The sequence below is a fragment of the Colletotrichum fioriniae genome, assembly GCF_027942845.1.
Source record: "Colletotrichum fioriniae strain IMI 355084 chromosome Unknown scaffold_3, whole genome shotgun sequence".
NCBI classification, from domain to species: domain Eukaryota; kingdom Fungi; phylum Ascomycota; class Sordariomycetes; order Glomerellales; family Glomerellaceae; genus Colletotrichum; species Colletotrichum fioriniae.
The window spans coordinates 999,557-1,013,945 of NW_027076839.1; the positions used below are offsets into that span (position 1 = coordinate 999,557).

General features: G+C 53.3%; 5 protein-coding genes across 5 annotated transcripts; all 5 read left to right on the plus strand.

The window, feature by feature from the left end:
* Positions 1 to 753: 753 nt before the first annotated feature.
* N0V96_003160 (uncharacterized protein) lies at positions 754 to 2,479 on the plus strand (the record flags this gene model as incomplete). The annotated part of the gene is made up of 3 exons (XM_065756759.1): positions 754 to 980; positions 1,051 to 2,010; positions 2,065 to 2,479. 3 exons carry the CDS (start codon positions 754 to 756, stop codon positions 2,477 to 2,479), a joined length of 1,602 nt encoding a protein of 533 aa, XP_065614526.1.
* Positions 2,480 to 4,602: 2,123 nt separating this feature from the next.
* On the plus strand, positions 4,603 to 6,550 carry N0V96_003161 (uncharacterized protein; the record flags this gene model as incomplete). Its single annotated transcript, XM_053190937.1, has 4 exons — positions 4,603 to 4,869; positions 4,934 to 5,247; positions 5,299 to 5,734; positions 5,789 to 6,550. 4 exons carry the CDS (start codon positions 4,603 to 4,605, stop codon positions 6,548 to 6,550), a joined length of 1,779 nt encoding a protein of 592 aa, XP_053051362.1.
* Positions 6,551 to 7,594: 1,044 nt separating this feature from the next.
* Positions 7,595 to 9,601, plus strand: N0V96_003162 (uncharacterized protein; the record flags this gene model as incomplete). The annotated part of the gene is made up of 3 exons (XM_065756760.1): positions 7,595 to 7,737; positions 7,802 to 8,446; positions 8,515 to 9,601. The coding sequence occupies 3 exons, from the start codon at positions 7,595 to 7,597 to the stop codon at positions 9,599 to 9,601; spliced, it is 1,875 nt and encodes a 624-aa protein (XP_065614527.1).
* Positions 9,602 to 11,554: 1,953 nt separating this feature from the next.
* On the plus strand, positions 11,555 to 12,452 carry N0V96_003163 (uncharacterized protein; the record flags this gene model as incomplete). Its single annotated transcript, XM_065756761.1, has 2 exons — positions 11,555 to 12,027; positions 12,269 to 12,452. The coding sequence occupies 2 exons, from the start codon at positions 11,555 to 11,557 to the stop codon at positions 12,450 to 12,452; spliced, it is 657 nt and encodes a 218-aa protein (XP_065614528.1).
* A 555-nt stretch (positions 12,453 to 13,007) lies between these two features.
* On the plus strand, positions 13,008 to 14,035 carry N0V96_003164 (uncharacterized protein; the record flags this gene model as incomplete). The annotated part of the gene is made up of 2 exons (XM_065756762.1): positions 13,008 to 13,314; positions 13,761 to 14,035. 2 exons carry the CDS (start codon positions 13,008 to 13,010, stop codon positions 14,033 to 14,035), a joined length of 582 nt encoding a protein of 193 aa, XP_065614529.1.
* Positions 14,036 to 14,389: the final 354 nt, after the last annotated feature.

Below are 14,389 nucleotides of genomic sequence, written 5' to 3' on the forward strand. Positions count from 1 at the left end.
GCCTAAATGCCAATGCCCAACTCTAAATAAGCCGGATCATTTGGCGCAAAGCTTCGCATTCGAGCCGACAATTGACGGCTAGCCCATACAAGCAAGCCAGCAAGATCGAACATTCGTTCTCGACCTCGTCAACCGTAATAAGCCGAGGAAAACGCAACCTGCAGACGACCTGCTGGACGGTGGACAGAGGACGGTTTCCCTCCTCGTCAGCTGGCCGGTTCGACCCGTGTCGTTTCTATTTCCACTTCGGCATCTCTGCGTGTCGCAGGCGAAAGAAGAAATTCCCCCTCTCTCGAGTCTCAATAACGCGGGTGCCAGCATGCCAATTTCATCCACCTCAAATCATTGGGCAGCTCTCACCACCCCCCAAAGGAACTTTCCCCGCCACGGGCTCTGAGTTGCAAATACATGCTCTTGGCGGCCGTGCAATGCAACCTGGAAATGTCTTGGACACATGCGGATCACACCTAGCAGAGTCGCCAAGATCTGGAAGCGGCTTAGAATGCCAGCCTAGCTTGTATTCGGCCAGCGTCGTGGGCGCAACAAGCGTGCTACTCTCTTGAATGAAAATGCTGTCGCTCCCTCACCCTCTAAATACGCTTCCCATCGACTCCAACACCCATCTCATTGTCGGCAGTCCTTGGACCAAAGGCAAGCCATCACAAGCACCTCACAAAGCCCCGAAGAACCGTCGAAGCCTCACCCAATCGCTCGGGTCCGCCAACGAGATATGACACTGGCGATCTGAATAACATGAGTGTCAAGTCTGTGAACGTCGGCCGCTTGAACGCCGTGAACAGCATAGCAAGTACGAATAATTCGGAACCAGAAACCAACCAACATGGCCACCTCACTCTGTGGCAGTCGATCAAGAAGTGGCGTCGCGTCGTTCTCTACTGTATCGGCATGACTTCCGCCATCCTGATGTACGGCTACGACTATGTCATTGTTGGCACAGTTTCAGCAATGCCCAGCTTTCAGTATGTTTCCTCACCCTTTGAGGCTCTCTGCCCTTAGCATTGAAACATTGGTCTAATGGAACCTTGCCAGGCATGACTTTGGTCAACAGCTCAATGGAAAGTGGATTCTGCCTTCACTCTGGCTGGGTCTTTGGAACTTCGTCAGTCCAGGCTGCTCCATGATTGGCTCTTTGATTGGAGGTGTATTTCAAGACAGATATGGTCGTCGAGCGTCGCTTGCATTGGGATCCTTTCTGTCGGCCATTGGTGTGGCTGTTTGCTTCGTATCCAACCTCTCCCCTGATATCCATACCCGGCGAATCATCTTCCTCGCTGGCAAAGGTTTCCAAGGAGGGGCCATAGGTATGGTCATGACGACTTCCCAGACGTACATGTCGGAAATCCTGCCGCCGAATCTCAGAGGACCGCTCCTGGCCTTTTTCCCAATCTTCACATTGCTTGGCCAGTTGACTGGTGCCGCTGTCATATTCGCGTGCCTCAACCTGGCCAATGGGTACACCATCTGCTTTGCATCTCAATGGCCATTTTCTGCCCTTCCATTGTTGATGGCGTTCCTGATCCCGGAAAGCCCGACATATCTCATTCGGAGGAACAAGAATTCCCAAGCTCACAGAGCTCAAATGAAGCTGGATCCGGCGGGTTCCGAACCTGAGGACACTCTCGACACCATCCGCCGGAACATCGAGCATGAAAGGCGACTGACCAATGCGACCTACATTGATTCATTCCGCGGTGTCAATCTTAGGCGCACCTTGATCGTCATGTTCTCCAACTCATTACCAAACATCTTTGGTTTGACGTTGCTGTCAAAGTCGAGTTATTTCGTGCAAGTCGTTGGCATGAAAGCCAACCTGAGCGTCATCGTTCTTATACTTGGTCTCGTTTGCGGGTTGATTGCCAACATCATGAGCGTATGGGTCCTCTCGAGGATAGGACGTAGGCGGCTAATCTTAAGCACGCTATCCGTCTTGTCCATAATCTGGACCGCCATGGGAATTGCGGGTTGCTGGTCGGGTCCAGTGATACCATGGTACGTTAACGGTGGCCCCGTGGCCGTGAGCAGCGCCTTGACTAACTGCAACAGGTACACATCCATGACACTGATAGCGGTAGTTATCGTGGCGGGTCTAGGAGTTTGGCCAGCCTCACACGTTGTCGGTGCCGAAACCTCTGCGCTGCATTTGCGATCCAAAGCCCAAGCTATCGGTTGGTTTACCGCGGGAGCAAACAACTCCATCTTTGGATTTGTGTTGCCATATGTCTTCAACCCCGACAAAGGCAACCTTAAAGCCAAGACCGGTTTCGTGTTTGCTGGTCTTTGTGCTCTCGGGCTTGTCATTGCCTTCTTCCTGGTACCTGAGATGAAGGGACGAACGCCGGCTGAAATTGATCGCATGTTTGAGTTGAGGCTACCGGCACGACAATTCCGCCACTGGACCAACTCAGCCTCGGAAGGAGAGAAGAATGGTTCGGCTAGAGTTGAGAACTCTGCCGCGTAGTAGTCGGTTGGTTTCCGACTTACCCTGAATGAACATACCTGCATCTCTATCGCCATTCAGCGACTGCAGTAAATACCAGACTGCGCCTCGCACTCGCCGGCCCCATTGACACTCACCTCAATCCGTAATGAAACCTGTCTGCACGCACTGGCATGGCGTTGCTTTTCATCTGATAATGCCTTTCGCCAAGCTTTGCGCACCGACCTTGGAATCATCTTTGTCCGTGACCATGAGCTTCTACCCAACGGCTTTTCACCCATCAACATTGATGATCAGGCTTCCAGTTCATTTCACCAACGTCCCCAAATCAATCTATACATTTGTACTATGAGACATTCCCAGTCATCAGAAGAATATATGCCACGGGACGGAGTAAACCACAGCTCTCTCACCCAGAGGTCAGCAGTCATGCAGTGTCAGTTGAGTATAAAGCCCGCCTCTGACAGCGCTAAACCTCGACTAGTGACCGGGCGCCCGAACATCAGATCAATATCATACGTGTGGCTATCGAAGGCTAATGGTGCATGTTGCCGCGCGCGCCCAAGCGATTGGCGACCGGGGAACGGAGGACTTTCTGCAGGATCCTCTCGCTCAAGCAGTATCAGTGGCTGTGTTTCGTTTCTGGTCTTCAATGACGTGAGACGACATGGTCGGGCATCCACAGTCAGCAAACACGTTTGCGAATCGCCAGAAGTGGACGAAGCGAGCCTCAGCTTGAATGGGGGAATTGGGCAGCACGTCAACCTGCAAGCTGACCGCCTCTTGCGCTTGACAGGCGCCCGCTATCAATATTTACCAACCAACAGACCCAAACACCCTCATTTACCTTTCTTTGTACGACTCACCCGCATCTACCCAAAAGAATATCATCTAGGCAGCCACATTATCGTCGAATAAGCGCACAAAAGCGACCGCCCGCTCTCTTCAGTCACCCGCCATCCATGGCCCAAGCCAAGTTCGATGAAAAGGCACATGCCATCAGTTCTCACTTTTGCCGGTAGTCCCATGCGGCTGGGATGTTCCAAGACTGTCTGTTCGAGATCCCGGCCCGATCGTCTGATATCAGAGACAGAAGAATAACAGTCTAGCCGACTTTCCGATAAGACATTCCGCGATGAAGCACCGCCACTTGATAGCTTAAAACCACCATGCACCAACAAGGCACGCACGGGTCCCGTCTGTCGGGTACGGGTACGACACCTCTACCCGGGCTAGCCCCGTCCAACTTTTCGAGGTCGCGTCCCCCGGCGTTTAATTCCAATGTCGTGCTTACACTCGCCGGCTTGAATAGGGTAGCAAGCTTGAGGATAGCCGTCACGGTACGGAAGAAGCACTATACTTGTCGACAAAGGTGTGCTGATGTCGCTGTCAGCACTTTACCGGACAAACAAGAGAATTTGCAGACAAAGCTGGCCATAGATGATGTGGGAACAACTTGACAACGGTTATTCGTGAAGATATCAGCTTAATCTTATCACAGCCCCTGAGCAACTCAATCTCTAGGATCCTACCAGGCGCTCAGTGACCAAAGTCCGAGGCCTTGGGACCAGGATTTCAAACTCTGTGATTGCCTATGCCAGAATCGGCGGTACGTCCCCAAACACCCAAAGCTACCGCCTCCCATATCAGTTCAGCCCTGGACTGTCCATGTGGTATCAAAGGACGTTGTTCCGCACTGATCAGCGCGGCGAAAACCAATGAAACAAGCGAGAAGTTAGTGTGGACGACAGCAAAGCACACGCCGAGCCGTAGGCAAGCAGGCTTGTAGCCCGGCGACGGTGGTCAACCACTCCCCCCCCCCCGAGGACCCGACTGCCCTTTATGGCCCGAACTGTGATACTCTTTGAGGCTCAAGTTTCTGCAGTCTGCGGTGGGACGTAAGCCGTTATGTACCTCGCCAATGTGGGATGCAGATGCCAACGCACGGCAAGCTGGGCCTCGAGCTTGATTGCCACCTTGGGATGCGAAGCAAGCACCGACAGGGCATGTGCTGCCCAAGATACTAAAGCAGGGCGAGCACCTGCAGTTCTCGTTTCTCTGCTTCCTCCGTCTTCAGCTTGTCAACTCTCTCGATATTCTTTGCAAGTTTCGTGGGGCATTAGTCTTGAGCACAACTGCCCAAGATGGCTTACCGACAACAACATGACAGCGTCCTCTCGACGTCGTCTTACTCTTCGACGGCGTACGATCCGGCCGCCGCTTCGTATACCGCCATCAAGGAGCCAAAGGAACATGATCAGCGAGGAATCTCCGATCCCATGCTTGTCGACGAGTCGGACAGCATCCCAGAATGGAAACCATCCAAGCACCAGATGGTCATCATCACGACGTTGTCCATCATGTCGTTCGTTATTGCCTTGGATGCGAACGTGATTGTCACATCTTTGAGTGTAAGTCGGCCTTGGTAGAGACGGTATTTTGGTGGCTTGACGCTTACATGCTTCTCTCGCGCAGTCCATCATCCAAGATATTGGGGGAACATCTACGCAAGCTTTCTGGGTTGGCACGTCCTACCTGATATCTTGCGCAGTCGCAATGCCTTTCTTGGCCTCCCTGAGTGACATTTTTGGCCGACCCATCATTCTGATTGGCAGCTTGGTATTCTTCACAGTTGGAACTATCCTCTGCTGCGTGTCGAACGGCATCGGGCTGCTTCTCGGCGGTCGTGTTATTCAGGGTATCGGTGCCGGCGGCATGTACGTGCTCAGCTTGGTTGTCTTTACCGACATTGTGCCACTCCGCCACCGCCCCAAGTACTACGGTATCATGTGAGTAACGATTTATCCTGCGTACGCAACCATGACTGACATCATCTACAGTCAGATGGCATGGGCTATCGGCTCCCTCACCGGCCCCATCATTGGCGGTGCTGTTGCTGAGCACACTACCTGGAGATGGATCTTCTACCTGAACTTCCCAATCTGTGGCTACTCCCTGCTCGCCATCCCTATCCTCTTGACCCTTAAGCCTCCTACGGCGACCTTTAGCGAGAAGCTTAAGCGTGTCGATTGGCTCGGAGGTTTCTTGTTCATCGGCTCCATGGTGACATTCCTCGTTGGTATTTCCTGGGGCGGCAACGACTTCCCTTGGCGCAGCGCGCAGACCTTGGTGCCCGTCTTCATTGGCGCTGCCGGCTTGACAGTCACTCTGTTCTACGAGCACAGCTATGCGAGATACCCGTTCTTGAAGAAGATTCTCTTCACCGACCGTAGCGCCATCACGGTTTACGTCCTCGGCCTTCTTCAGGGCTTCATTGTACGTGCATCCCACAAACACATCTCCAGTGATCATTGGCTAACCTCTTTGCAGCTCTACGGCCAGCTGTACTACATCCCCTTTTACTTCCTGTCCGTCTCGCAGTACAGCCCTACCATGGCCGGTGTAGCCATGCTGCCCGTCACCCTTCTCCTGCTTCCAGGCTCCATCATCTCTGGCATCCTGGTCTCCCGCTTCAACGCGTACCGCTGGTCCATCTGGATTGGCTGGGCTCTGATGTCGATTGCCTCCGGCCTCCTCATCTACTGGGACGTGGACACCTCCTTGCCCGTGCACATCGTCACCCTCGCCATCGGCGGTATCGGCCACGGCTTTGTCCTCAATGCTCAGACTTTCGTCACGGGTGCCATCGTCGAGCCCGAGAACTCGGGTCACGCCGCGGCCATGTACCTCTTCCTGCGCATGCTGGGCTGCGCCATCGGCGTCAATGTCGGTTCCACCACGTTCCAGAACGTCATGGCTATGAAGCTCGAGCGCAAGGGTATCGCGCAAGATATCGCTCAGCGCGCCGAGGAGTATCTTCTCGTCATTAAGGGCTTGCCTGACGGCACATTCAAGGATGCTGTCCTGGAGTCGTATGCCTTCGGCTTCAAGGGTGTCCACGGCGTGTACGTCTCGCTTGCGGTGATTGCTTTCTTCGCGAGCTTCATGATCCGTCACTATGATCTGAACAAGATCCACGAGACGGCACACACGTTGCACCAGAATCGGGTGTCAAGGATGTTTGATACCCGTAAGAGCGCGAGCCAGGGACGGCCTCAGCCTATTCCCTCTTCGCCTGGTGACAGCTCTTAGACTACCTCCGGATTACGATTATTGAGCTGCGTGAGTGTTATCAGACGCTCAACGATGGGGTTTCCTTTGCATGACATTGGATGGGAGTATGGATGGATAAGTTCGGATACTTGAAGTCGGGAATACGGATACTTGGCACTGAGCATGGAGTTGCGGTATCATAGACACAGGGTATGCTGATGGGGTTGGAAGGGATTGTCATGGGTCATTAGGTCTTTTACACGGATAATCTTGCATCATTCATTGACTTGCATATGAACTCATCTCCAGTATGCAGCATCCTGTATGTGACGATTGTTCATCACGTCTACAGCATCTGACTGCCTCAGATCCACGTGGTGTCTTTGCGCGTTACGTTGTTGTTAGAAGTACTGAATTTCCTGGAATCCCTGTGTGTTCTCTCAATAGATGGAGAGGACAGGCTGCCATATGTGGTTGTTTCAAATCCATACGATTGCTGGCTGAGCTGTGAAGCCATCAACTGGCTGACACAATATTCCAAGAACAGTTTTCCGTATCCGTAGTCTTAATATATGTGCAAATACCGGTATGCATGGCAAGAGCTTAGTATAACAATGAAGTCCCCCACCTTCCGAGATTCATCACCGGCACTGGGAATACTCTATGCTTCTAGGAAAACGAAGACCCATTAGTTGCCGTGCTGTTCCGTTCCCCGCCCTACACAAAGTAAGGCGGAAACTGGGACCGGTAAACGCATGAGTCGGGCGGATTTGAGTTATTCACATTCTGGCCGGGGTTGTAGTGCGTTTGATGAGCTACTCAAACTCTATTGCGTGTTCCCCACGTCCATCATCATGGACTTACCCGAACGCGCCGGTGTCCGTACGCCGCGGTTGGGGTAAAACTTCAATTGCCTGTCTCCCTAGGTAGTTCTTCCTGCAGCTGTGGTCGCCTTCTTTGTGTCGCTTTCGTATCGTCTCATCTTCCGTTGATATGGTGATATCTCACTTGAGGCACACATCATTGCCCGGACTACTCAGTCGCTACCTACTTTAGCCCAGACTCATCGGAGCAGCTACAACGATGCGATTCCACTCTTTCTTTCACATCGCCGTGCCTTTACTGGCAACCGCAGCTTCCGCTGCGGATGGTCCGATAGTCGACCTGAAATATACCAAATATCAAGGAACATTCAACTCGACCTTGAATCTCAACATATTCAGAGGGTAAGCTCTCCCAAACACACCACCTCAAACAATCAATTTCCTTCACGATCTAACCACACCCCAGAATCCGCTACGCAGCCCCTCCAACAGGCGACCTCCGCTGGAAACTCCCCCAAGACCCAACACCCAGCGGCACAAACACAACCAACGACACCCTCACCCCGGCCACAGCAAACCCGCCGCGATGCCCATGGGCCCGCCGCTCCCTCCAATACCCCAAAACAGCAGCCGAAGAAGCCGCCCTCCAAAACTTCGCCTTCGCCGGCGACGAAGACTGTCTCTTTCTAAACATTTTTGCCCCCGCCGGCGCCACGGCCCTGCCGAGACCTCTTCCCGTGGTGGTATGGATCCACGGCGGCGGGTATAACCTCGACTCAGCGTCCTCGTTTGACTTTTCATCGCAAATCACGACGAATAACAATAGCTATGTGGCGGTCGTGATCCAGTACCGTCTCGGTGCATTTGGGTTCCTTTCGTCGGAGGAGCTTGTGAAAGGCGGCGGGGTCGCGAATGCTGGGCTGTGGGATATGGTTCACGCGTTGCGGTGGGTGAAGACGCACGTGGGTAAGTTTGGAGGCGATCCGAGGAAGGTAACGGTCGCGGGACAGTCTGCTGGTGCGGGAGGGGCGTTGTTGTTGGCTGCGAGTGATGAGGCTGTTGGGTTGTTTGATGGTGTCATTGCGAGTAGTCCGTACTTGACCACTTTGCCGTGAGTTTGATCCCCCTTTCCGTTAACCAGAGTTATTTGTAAGAGTAAGAACTGACATATCGCAATAGGAAACACGATGGAGACAGGCCGACAAGAGCATACAAAAGCCTAGCAGAGCGCATCGGCTGCTCCACAAACACCACATCCTCGTCCCTTCTTTCCTGCTTGCAGAAAGCAGACTCTCTCACGCTTCAAAACGCAAGCGACTGGGTAAGCACCCAAGGCCGCTACGGCCAGTGGGAATGGCGCCCCGTCATCGATGGCAAACTCGTCAGAGATACCCTCACGCAGGAGCTCTCCCAGGGCAAAGCCGGCGTCAACGGGAGACGGGTCCTCACCAGTAACGTCGCGGATGAAGGACCGTATTTCACGTGGCAGAACATTACTACCCAGGCACACTTTGTCTCGTTTCTGCAGAGCAACTACCCCGCGCTCTCGGCGGGCAATGTGTCGGAAATTCTTGCCACCTACGCGCAGAAACACGAGGCATTTCTCACAGCCAACTCGAAGGATGCGAATAACACGGACCCGGGTTTCAGCACCAACGGCCTCGAATCACCCTACGCGACAACGGTCTCGGACTACGCTACGGGCTGGCAGCAGGTCGCCAACAACTTCTACGCCGAGGCAACCTTTGTGTGCCCCTCGCACTGGCTTGCTAATGCCTACACTGCCAAGGACGGGGCGAGAGCGTGGCGGTATCAGTATAGTGTGCCGCCGGCGTACCACGGCGTCGACATTGGGTCCGGATCGGCTGTTGATGTGTTGCTTGCGCCGGTTGATACGCCCGGGACGGCGGTGACGATGCCTATGCGGCGGGCACTGCAAAATGCTTGGGGCCAGTTTATCACGCGTGGGGAGGACTTGGTTCTTGGTGGGAGTGGAGGAAGCGCGACGGTATGGTCGCAGTGGAAGGAGGGTGGAAGGGGAGTTGCGAGTATGTTGAATGCGAATATGACTGGTGGAGTGCCGGTTGGTAAGGTGTCTTCGTTTGATGGAATGGTGAGTTTGAACATTACTAGCTATGCACCTGGGGATGCTGGGAGCCCGCCGCTGGAGGCTGTGTTGAATGTTGTTGATGGGGATAAGTGGGAGGATGGACGGGGGGAGAGGTGCAGGCTGTTGGCGGACTTGAGCCCTTGGCTCGCTGATTAATGTTGTCCATCATAGGCTAGTTCAAGTAGCCAGAAACTATTTTGTTAACAATCAATTAGGCTATAGAATATAGCTTCGTCATCTAGAACTCGTCTGTCCTGTGATGTTAGTCTTGAGGTATGCTCGCAATTAAGGTGAGGCCTTCAATCGGCTCATCTGGCGAGGAAACGATTGAAAACGCTTAAGCTCCAGTAAGTGAGGCCTTGGCTTTCTTCTTGCTGCTGTTTTCGGAAACTAGAACGCAATATCTGTTGTTCAATGGGCCATTTCTTCGTCGTTTGACGGAGTTGGCGCGCGAAAGTCTTGATGATGTTGCCTCTGTTTCGGTTCGGCTACTTGCCCGATTAGGCATAGCTCCGGATGAGCTCCGCAGTATCTCGGCCCCGCGAAGTTGGCCGTCGATTCTGTATTTAAAGTGCTATTTGCCCTTGACAGTAAACGGCATTTATGAAGTCAGCCTTTGCGATGGCAATTCCTTCCCAATGGTATTGAGAAAAAGGTGAAGGCTTGCTCTGCATGGCGGTGTTGACGGGGGCTCTTTTATCACGTTGGTTCGGACTGAAGGGTTACACGTATGACTGAACCCAATATGAAGTCTGTCTAAGCCGGACCGAGGTAGCCATGAACAACGGCCAAGACATGGTGGCCAGAAATAAGAAACTGACTGAATGATTTGGGTCTTCACATTGTATCTTGAGTATGGATTTTGAAATGAGCTTTGCAATGCGACTACGTCTAATTTGAATCAATACGAAGACAGCCACTTCCAATGATAAGGTAGCAGCGATAGGGCGATAAGCCTTAGTGCCGGCGTGCTGCTTCCCGCTCCGAGGTTCGGCGAAGCCTCCCTTATCTCCCGCCCCCCTCCACCTGCACGTACCTCCCCTCACTTGCAAGTTGCCAAACCAAGACTTCGGGGACAACGACTGCAAGCAAAAGCCAATTCGGTCAGAAATCATCAATCGCGCTGTCGGATCCGTCTCATTTCAAGAAACCGAGTATCATGGATTCGTCACCGAGACGGCTGTCAATGAGCAGCAGACACGGCGTAAGTCGCGAGGCGGCCAAGACCATTTCGGCGTGAGTCTCCGAGACCCTTCCAACCCCCGTGCCCGTCCGCGCACCCGGTCTCGATCACTTCGGGAGCACCACTTTGTGTGAGCCTGGACCTTTTGAGACCCATTCTTTTCATCTGCTCTCTAGGCCTTGCATGCATTGAGTTGTTCGATTGGCAGTCGCTAATGATTTCGGGTATCCGACAGATGTCTTACGTGCAGGCGGAAGAAGGTAAAGTGCTCCGGCGAGGCGCCGTGCACGTACTGTAGCAAGCGAGATCTGGAGTGCCAGTTCCCCGAGCCGGGGAAGAAGCGGGTCTATTCTGTTACGTGAGTTCAGCGATGCTCCAAAGTGTACATCTACGCACATGTACTTCTGTATGCTGACGATTTCTGACAGGAGGATTCAAGATCTCCAGGAAAGGCTCGCGCGGTATGAAGGCCAGGGGTTCAGCCTCGGCCCGACGCTATGTTCGTGACGCTGCATTGATATCCTCTATTTCGAAATATTGACAACATTGCAGCACGAGACAGTGAGACTATCAGAGTACAAACCACGCAAGCAGGGTCGCCAGACCGGCCGCCGACGAGGGCGACGGCGCAGACACCTACGGATAACGCGACGCAGGTGAATGCTGCTTCAACGCTTCTGGGATTAGCATTAGATCAACTCACGTCGCCGGCACCGACCAATCCAACATCTGGAGGCCATGGCAACAACCACGTAGCGTCTTCCCCAGGCTCTGGTGAGTCCATGGCTTGTTGAACATGCCTTGGAACGAGTGCTAACAAGAACTCACCAGCCATTGCGGCAGATTCATCGCTGAGCTCAAGCCAAACTTTTGGCTCACGCCTGCAAAACCTCTTGGAACATCCGCGTCTAGGCCGTCGAGAACCAATGCAACCACCTGCCCGCTCCCTCTCCCAGACAACAACACTCAAACCCCTCGACGATGGTCCCACCGGTGCTGGAGGCATCACTCTCCCCTCGGAAGACGAAGCCCGCCGTCTCTTCGAGAGTATGACCTTCTTCATCGGGTACACGCAGCATCACATCGATACGCGCGAGTTCTCGGACCGCCTCGCCTTCTTCTACGCCAACCTGGGTGATACGTCACAGGCTATATCACAGGTGCAAATGCCGTGGTATCTCGAGATGCTGCTTGTCTTTGCCATTGGGAAGCTTTTCTCTGGTGGCTTCGACGGGGAGGAGAAGGGCGGGGGCTTGCCGGTTCCTGGGGCGAGCATGTTTGCGCACGTACAGGCTAGGTTGCCGAGTTTGAGCGAGCTGTATGGGCTGGGCAAGCTGGGCATCGAGATTCATGCTTTGGCGGCGGTATATTTGCAGAATGCGAATCGTAAGGAAGAGGCGTATCTCTATGTAAGTTGTCCCTGTCTTCTTGGTACTGTTGTGGGGATGCTAAACTGCGTAGATCAGCTCAGCCCTTCGGCTGGCCACGACGCATGGATATCATCGCAAGTCGGGGACGCAACACTTGTTACAATCGGAAAAGGTGCATCTGAACCGTCTCTGGTGGACTGTGTATATGCAAGAGAGGTGAGGAACGACCCGCTGAGGAGCTCGAGATGGATGAGCTAACGTGGTGTGCAGACGACTCGCGGCAGCAACTGGCAACCCTGCTGGGATTCTTGACGATGTTATTGAAATCGATATGCCGACAGACTCGCCAGGCTTCCCGCCAGCGCTCCCTCTGCGAACCAATATCAAAATCGCGAGGGTTACTGGAAGGATCCTATCAAGTGAGAGGTCTGCCGTATTGGAAGAAGAGGGTTGAAGCTAACACTGTCAGCGATTTACGGGCCAGGGAACCACCCAGAGGAGACGTTCGTGCCAAACGTGCAAGAAATTGTCCAGTCATTGTACTGGATTGCCAAGGAGATCCCAGGCGAGTTCTCGCCCAAGCTGTCAGATATGCCGTCCATGGAAGGAGACGTATCTTTGAGAACATCGGCGTATCTTCACATGATGCTATACCAGGTAGGTTGTTTCTGCAGCATTGTGCCTCGACATCGCTAATGACTCGTATAGGCGATTCTACTGACGATACGACCTGTGATGCTCCACGTCTCAAAACTGATATTTGACGAGGAAAGTGGAGGAAGTCTAAGCTTGGGATCCTCGCCACTCGGGAGATTGAGTCGAACGTGTTCAGAAGCGGCCCGTCGACTGTTGGAGGTCCTGATGCTGCTACGGAAGAGGAACATCTTAAGTACGTCGAAGCGATTCCCGATGCACAAAATCATTTCTAGAATCTCGACTAATCAATGACTGCGGTGTAGCAACTTTTGGCTTCTTTGATTTGGACGCCATCTTTTCGGCTGCTTTCATCATGATCCTGACGATGACGATCGACTCGACCTGCGACGAGAGTCAGAAATTGGCACCCAGCCCAGGATTATCAGAAGCATTGGAGATTCTCGACTACCTCGTGGGCCGCGGTAACGAATTTGCGCTCCAGCGGGCTAGAGAAGTCAGGCGGATGCGAGACCATCTGTCCACGTTTCTGGACATTCCCAAGAACAGCCCGAGCGAGTTTCGGTCAAATCCCCCCGTGGCTACAGGATCGGGACCCGGCGGCGAGCAGCAGTCGCCCGCAACGTTGGCGGTGTCTACGTCGTCAGAGGAAAAGGGTGCCGGTGAGGATGCCAGATCACGTCAGCAGAGCTTCCGAGATATGACGATGCGAGGTTCGGTGGAGAGAGGGGGGCTGACACCGTCGGGGAGTAGCAGGGCGAGCCAACTGGGATCGAGGAGTCTACTGGACTCGAGTTTGTGGAACGATATTTCGTATCTTTGGATGCAACCCGCCCCAGGAGCTGAGGATTCGCAGGCGTTTGACCAAACGGAAGGGATGGCTGACCTGTTGCCCGAAGATGCGTATAATTGGAACTCGATCTACCACAACCAGGATCTAGCCCTGACTGGTCAAGATCTGGGGGATTTTGGAGAATTGGAGAGGCATATCCTAGGATTCGGCGGATAAAGACTCTGGATTTGTTGTGATGATAATGATACCTAGTATAAGATGAGTCAATAAGAGCTAATGGGGGGGTTGATTGTGCTTGAAAGAAGATACCAAAAGTCTCGAGCAGCGTCATGTCTTTCTTGGCTGCCTTGTTGAGCGTCAAGAACAAGCTGCAGGACTCATCTCTGCGCTGGATGAGTCATCCTTTGATTCACCTGTCAGGCAACCACATGGGTTTATGCTTAACTGGGAGCCTGGGCAGCTACACAACGCGATTGGCGAATCAGAGGTCAAGAATGAAAGAAATGTTGACGAAAGAGGCAGAGATGAAGTTGAAAGAGCAAGATGCGCGAGAGCGCATTACAAAGCAGGTAGCAGAGGAGACGGTCTGATTGGCTTTGCTTGGTGGTGGAAAGTCAGCCTGGGGCAGAATACGCAGCGGCGCACAACGTTCTGGCGGACAAAAGTGGAGATGGCAGCCGGTTATGGGGCGAAGCTACCCCTGCGAGTCACTGAGTGCCCCTGTAAATCCCTGTATCCCCCTACTAGCGTCCACGTTGCTTACCAAAGGCGGCTTTCGACCTGATCACCTTGGCCAATGAGATTCTTTCATCTTGTCTCAAAGCGAGCGGTGATTGGCTCTTTGAAGTAGGGAGCTGTTGCCTGCAATTGCCTTTGGTACTTTGGCAGCACTAGGTGACGCTTGACGAACGACCGAGAAGGAGCGGCCGCCAACAAATGGTCCT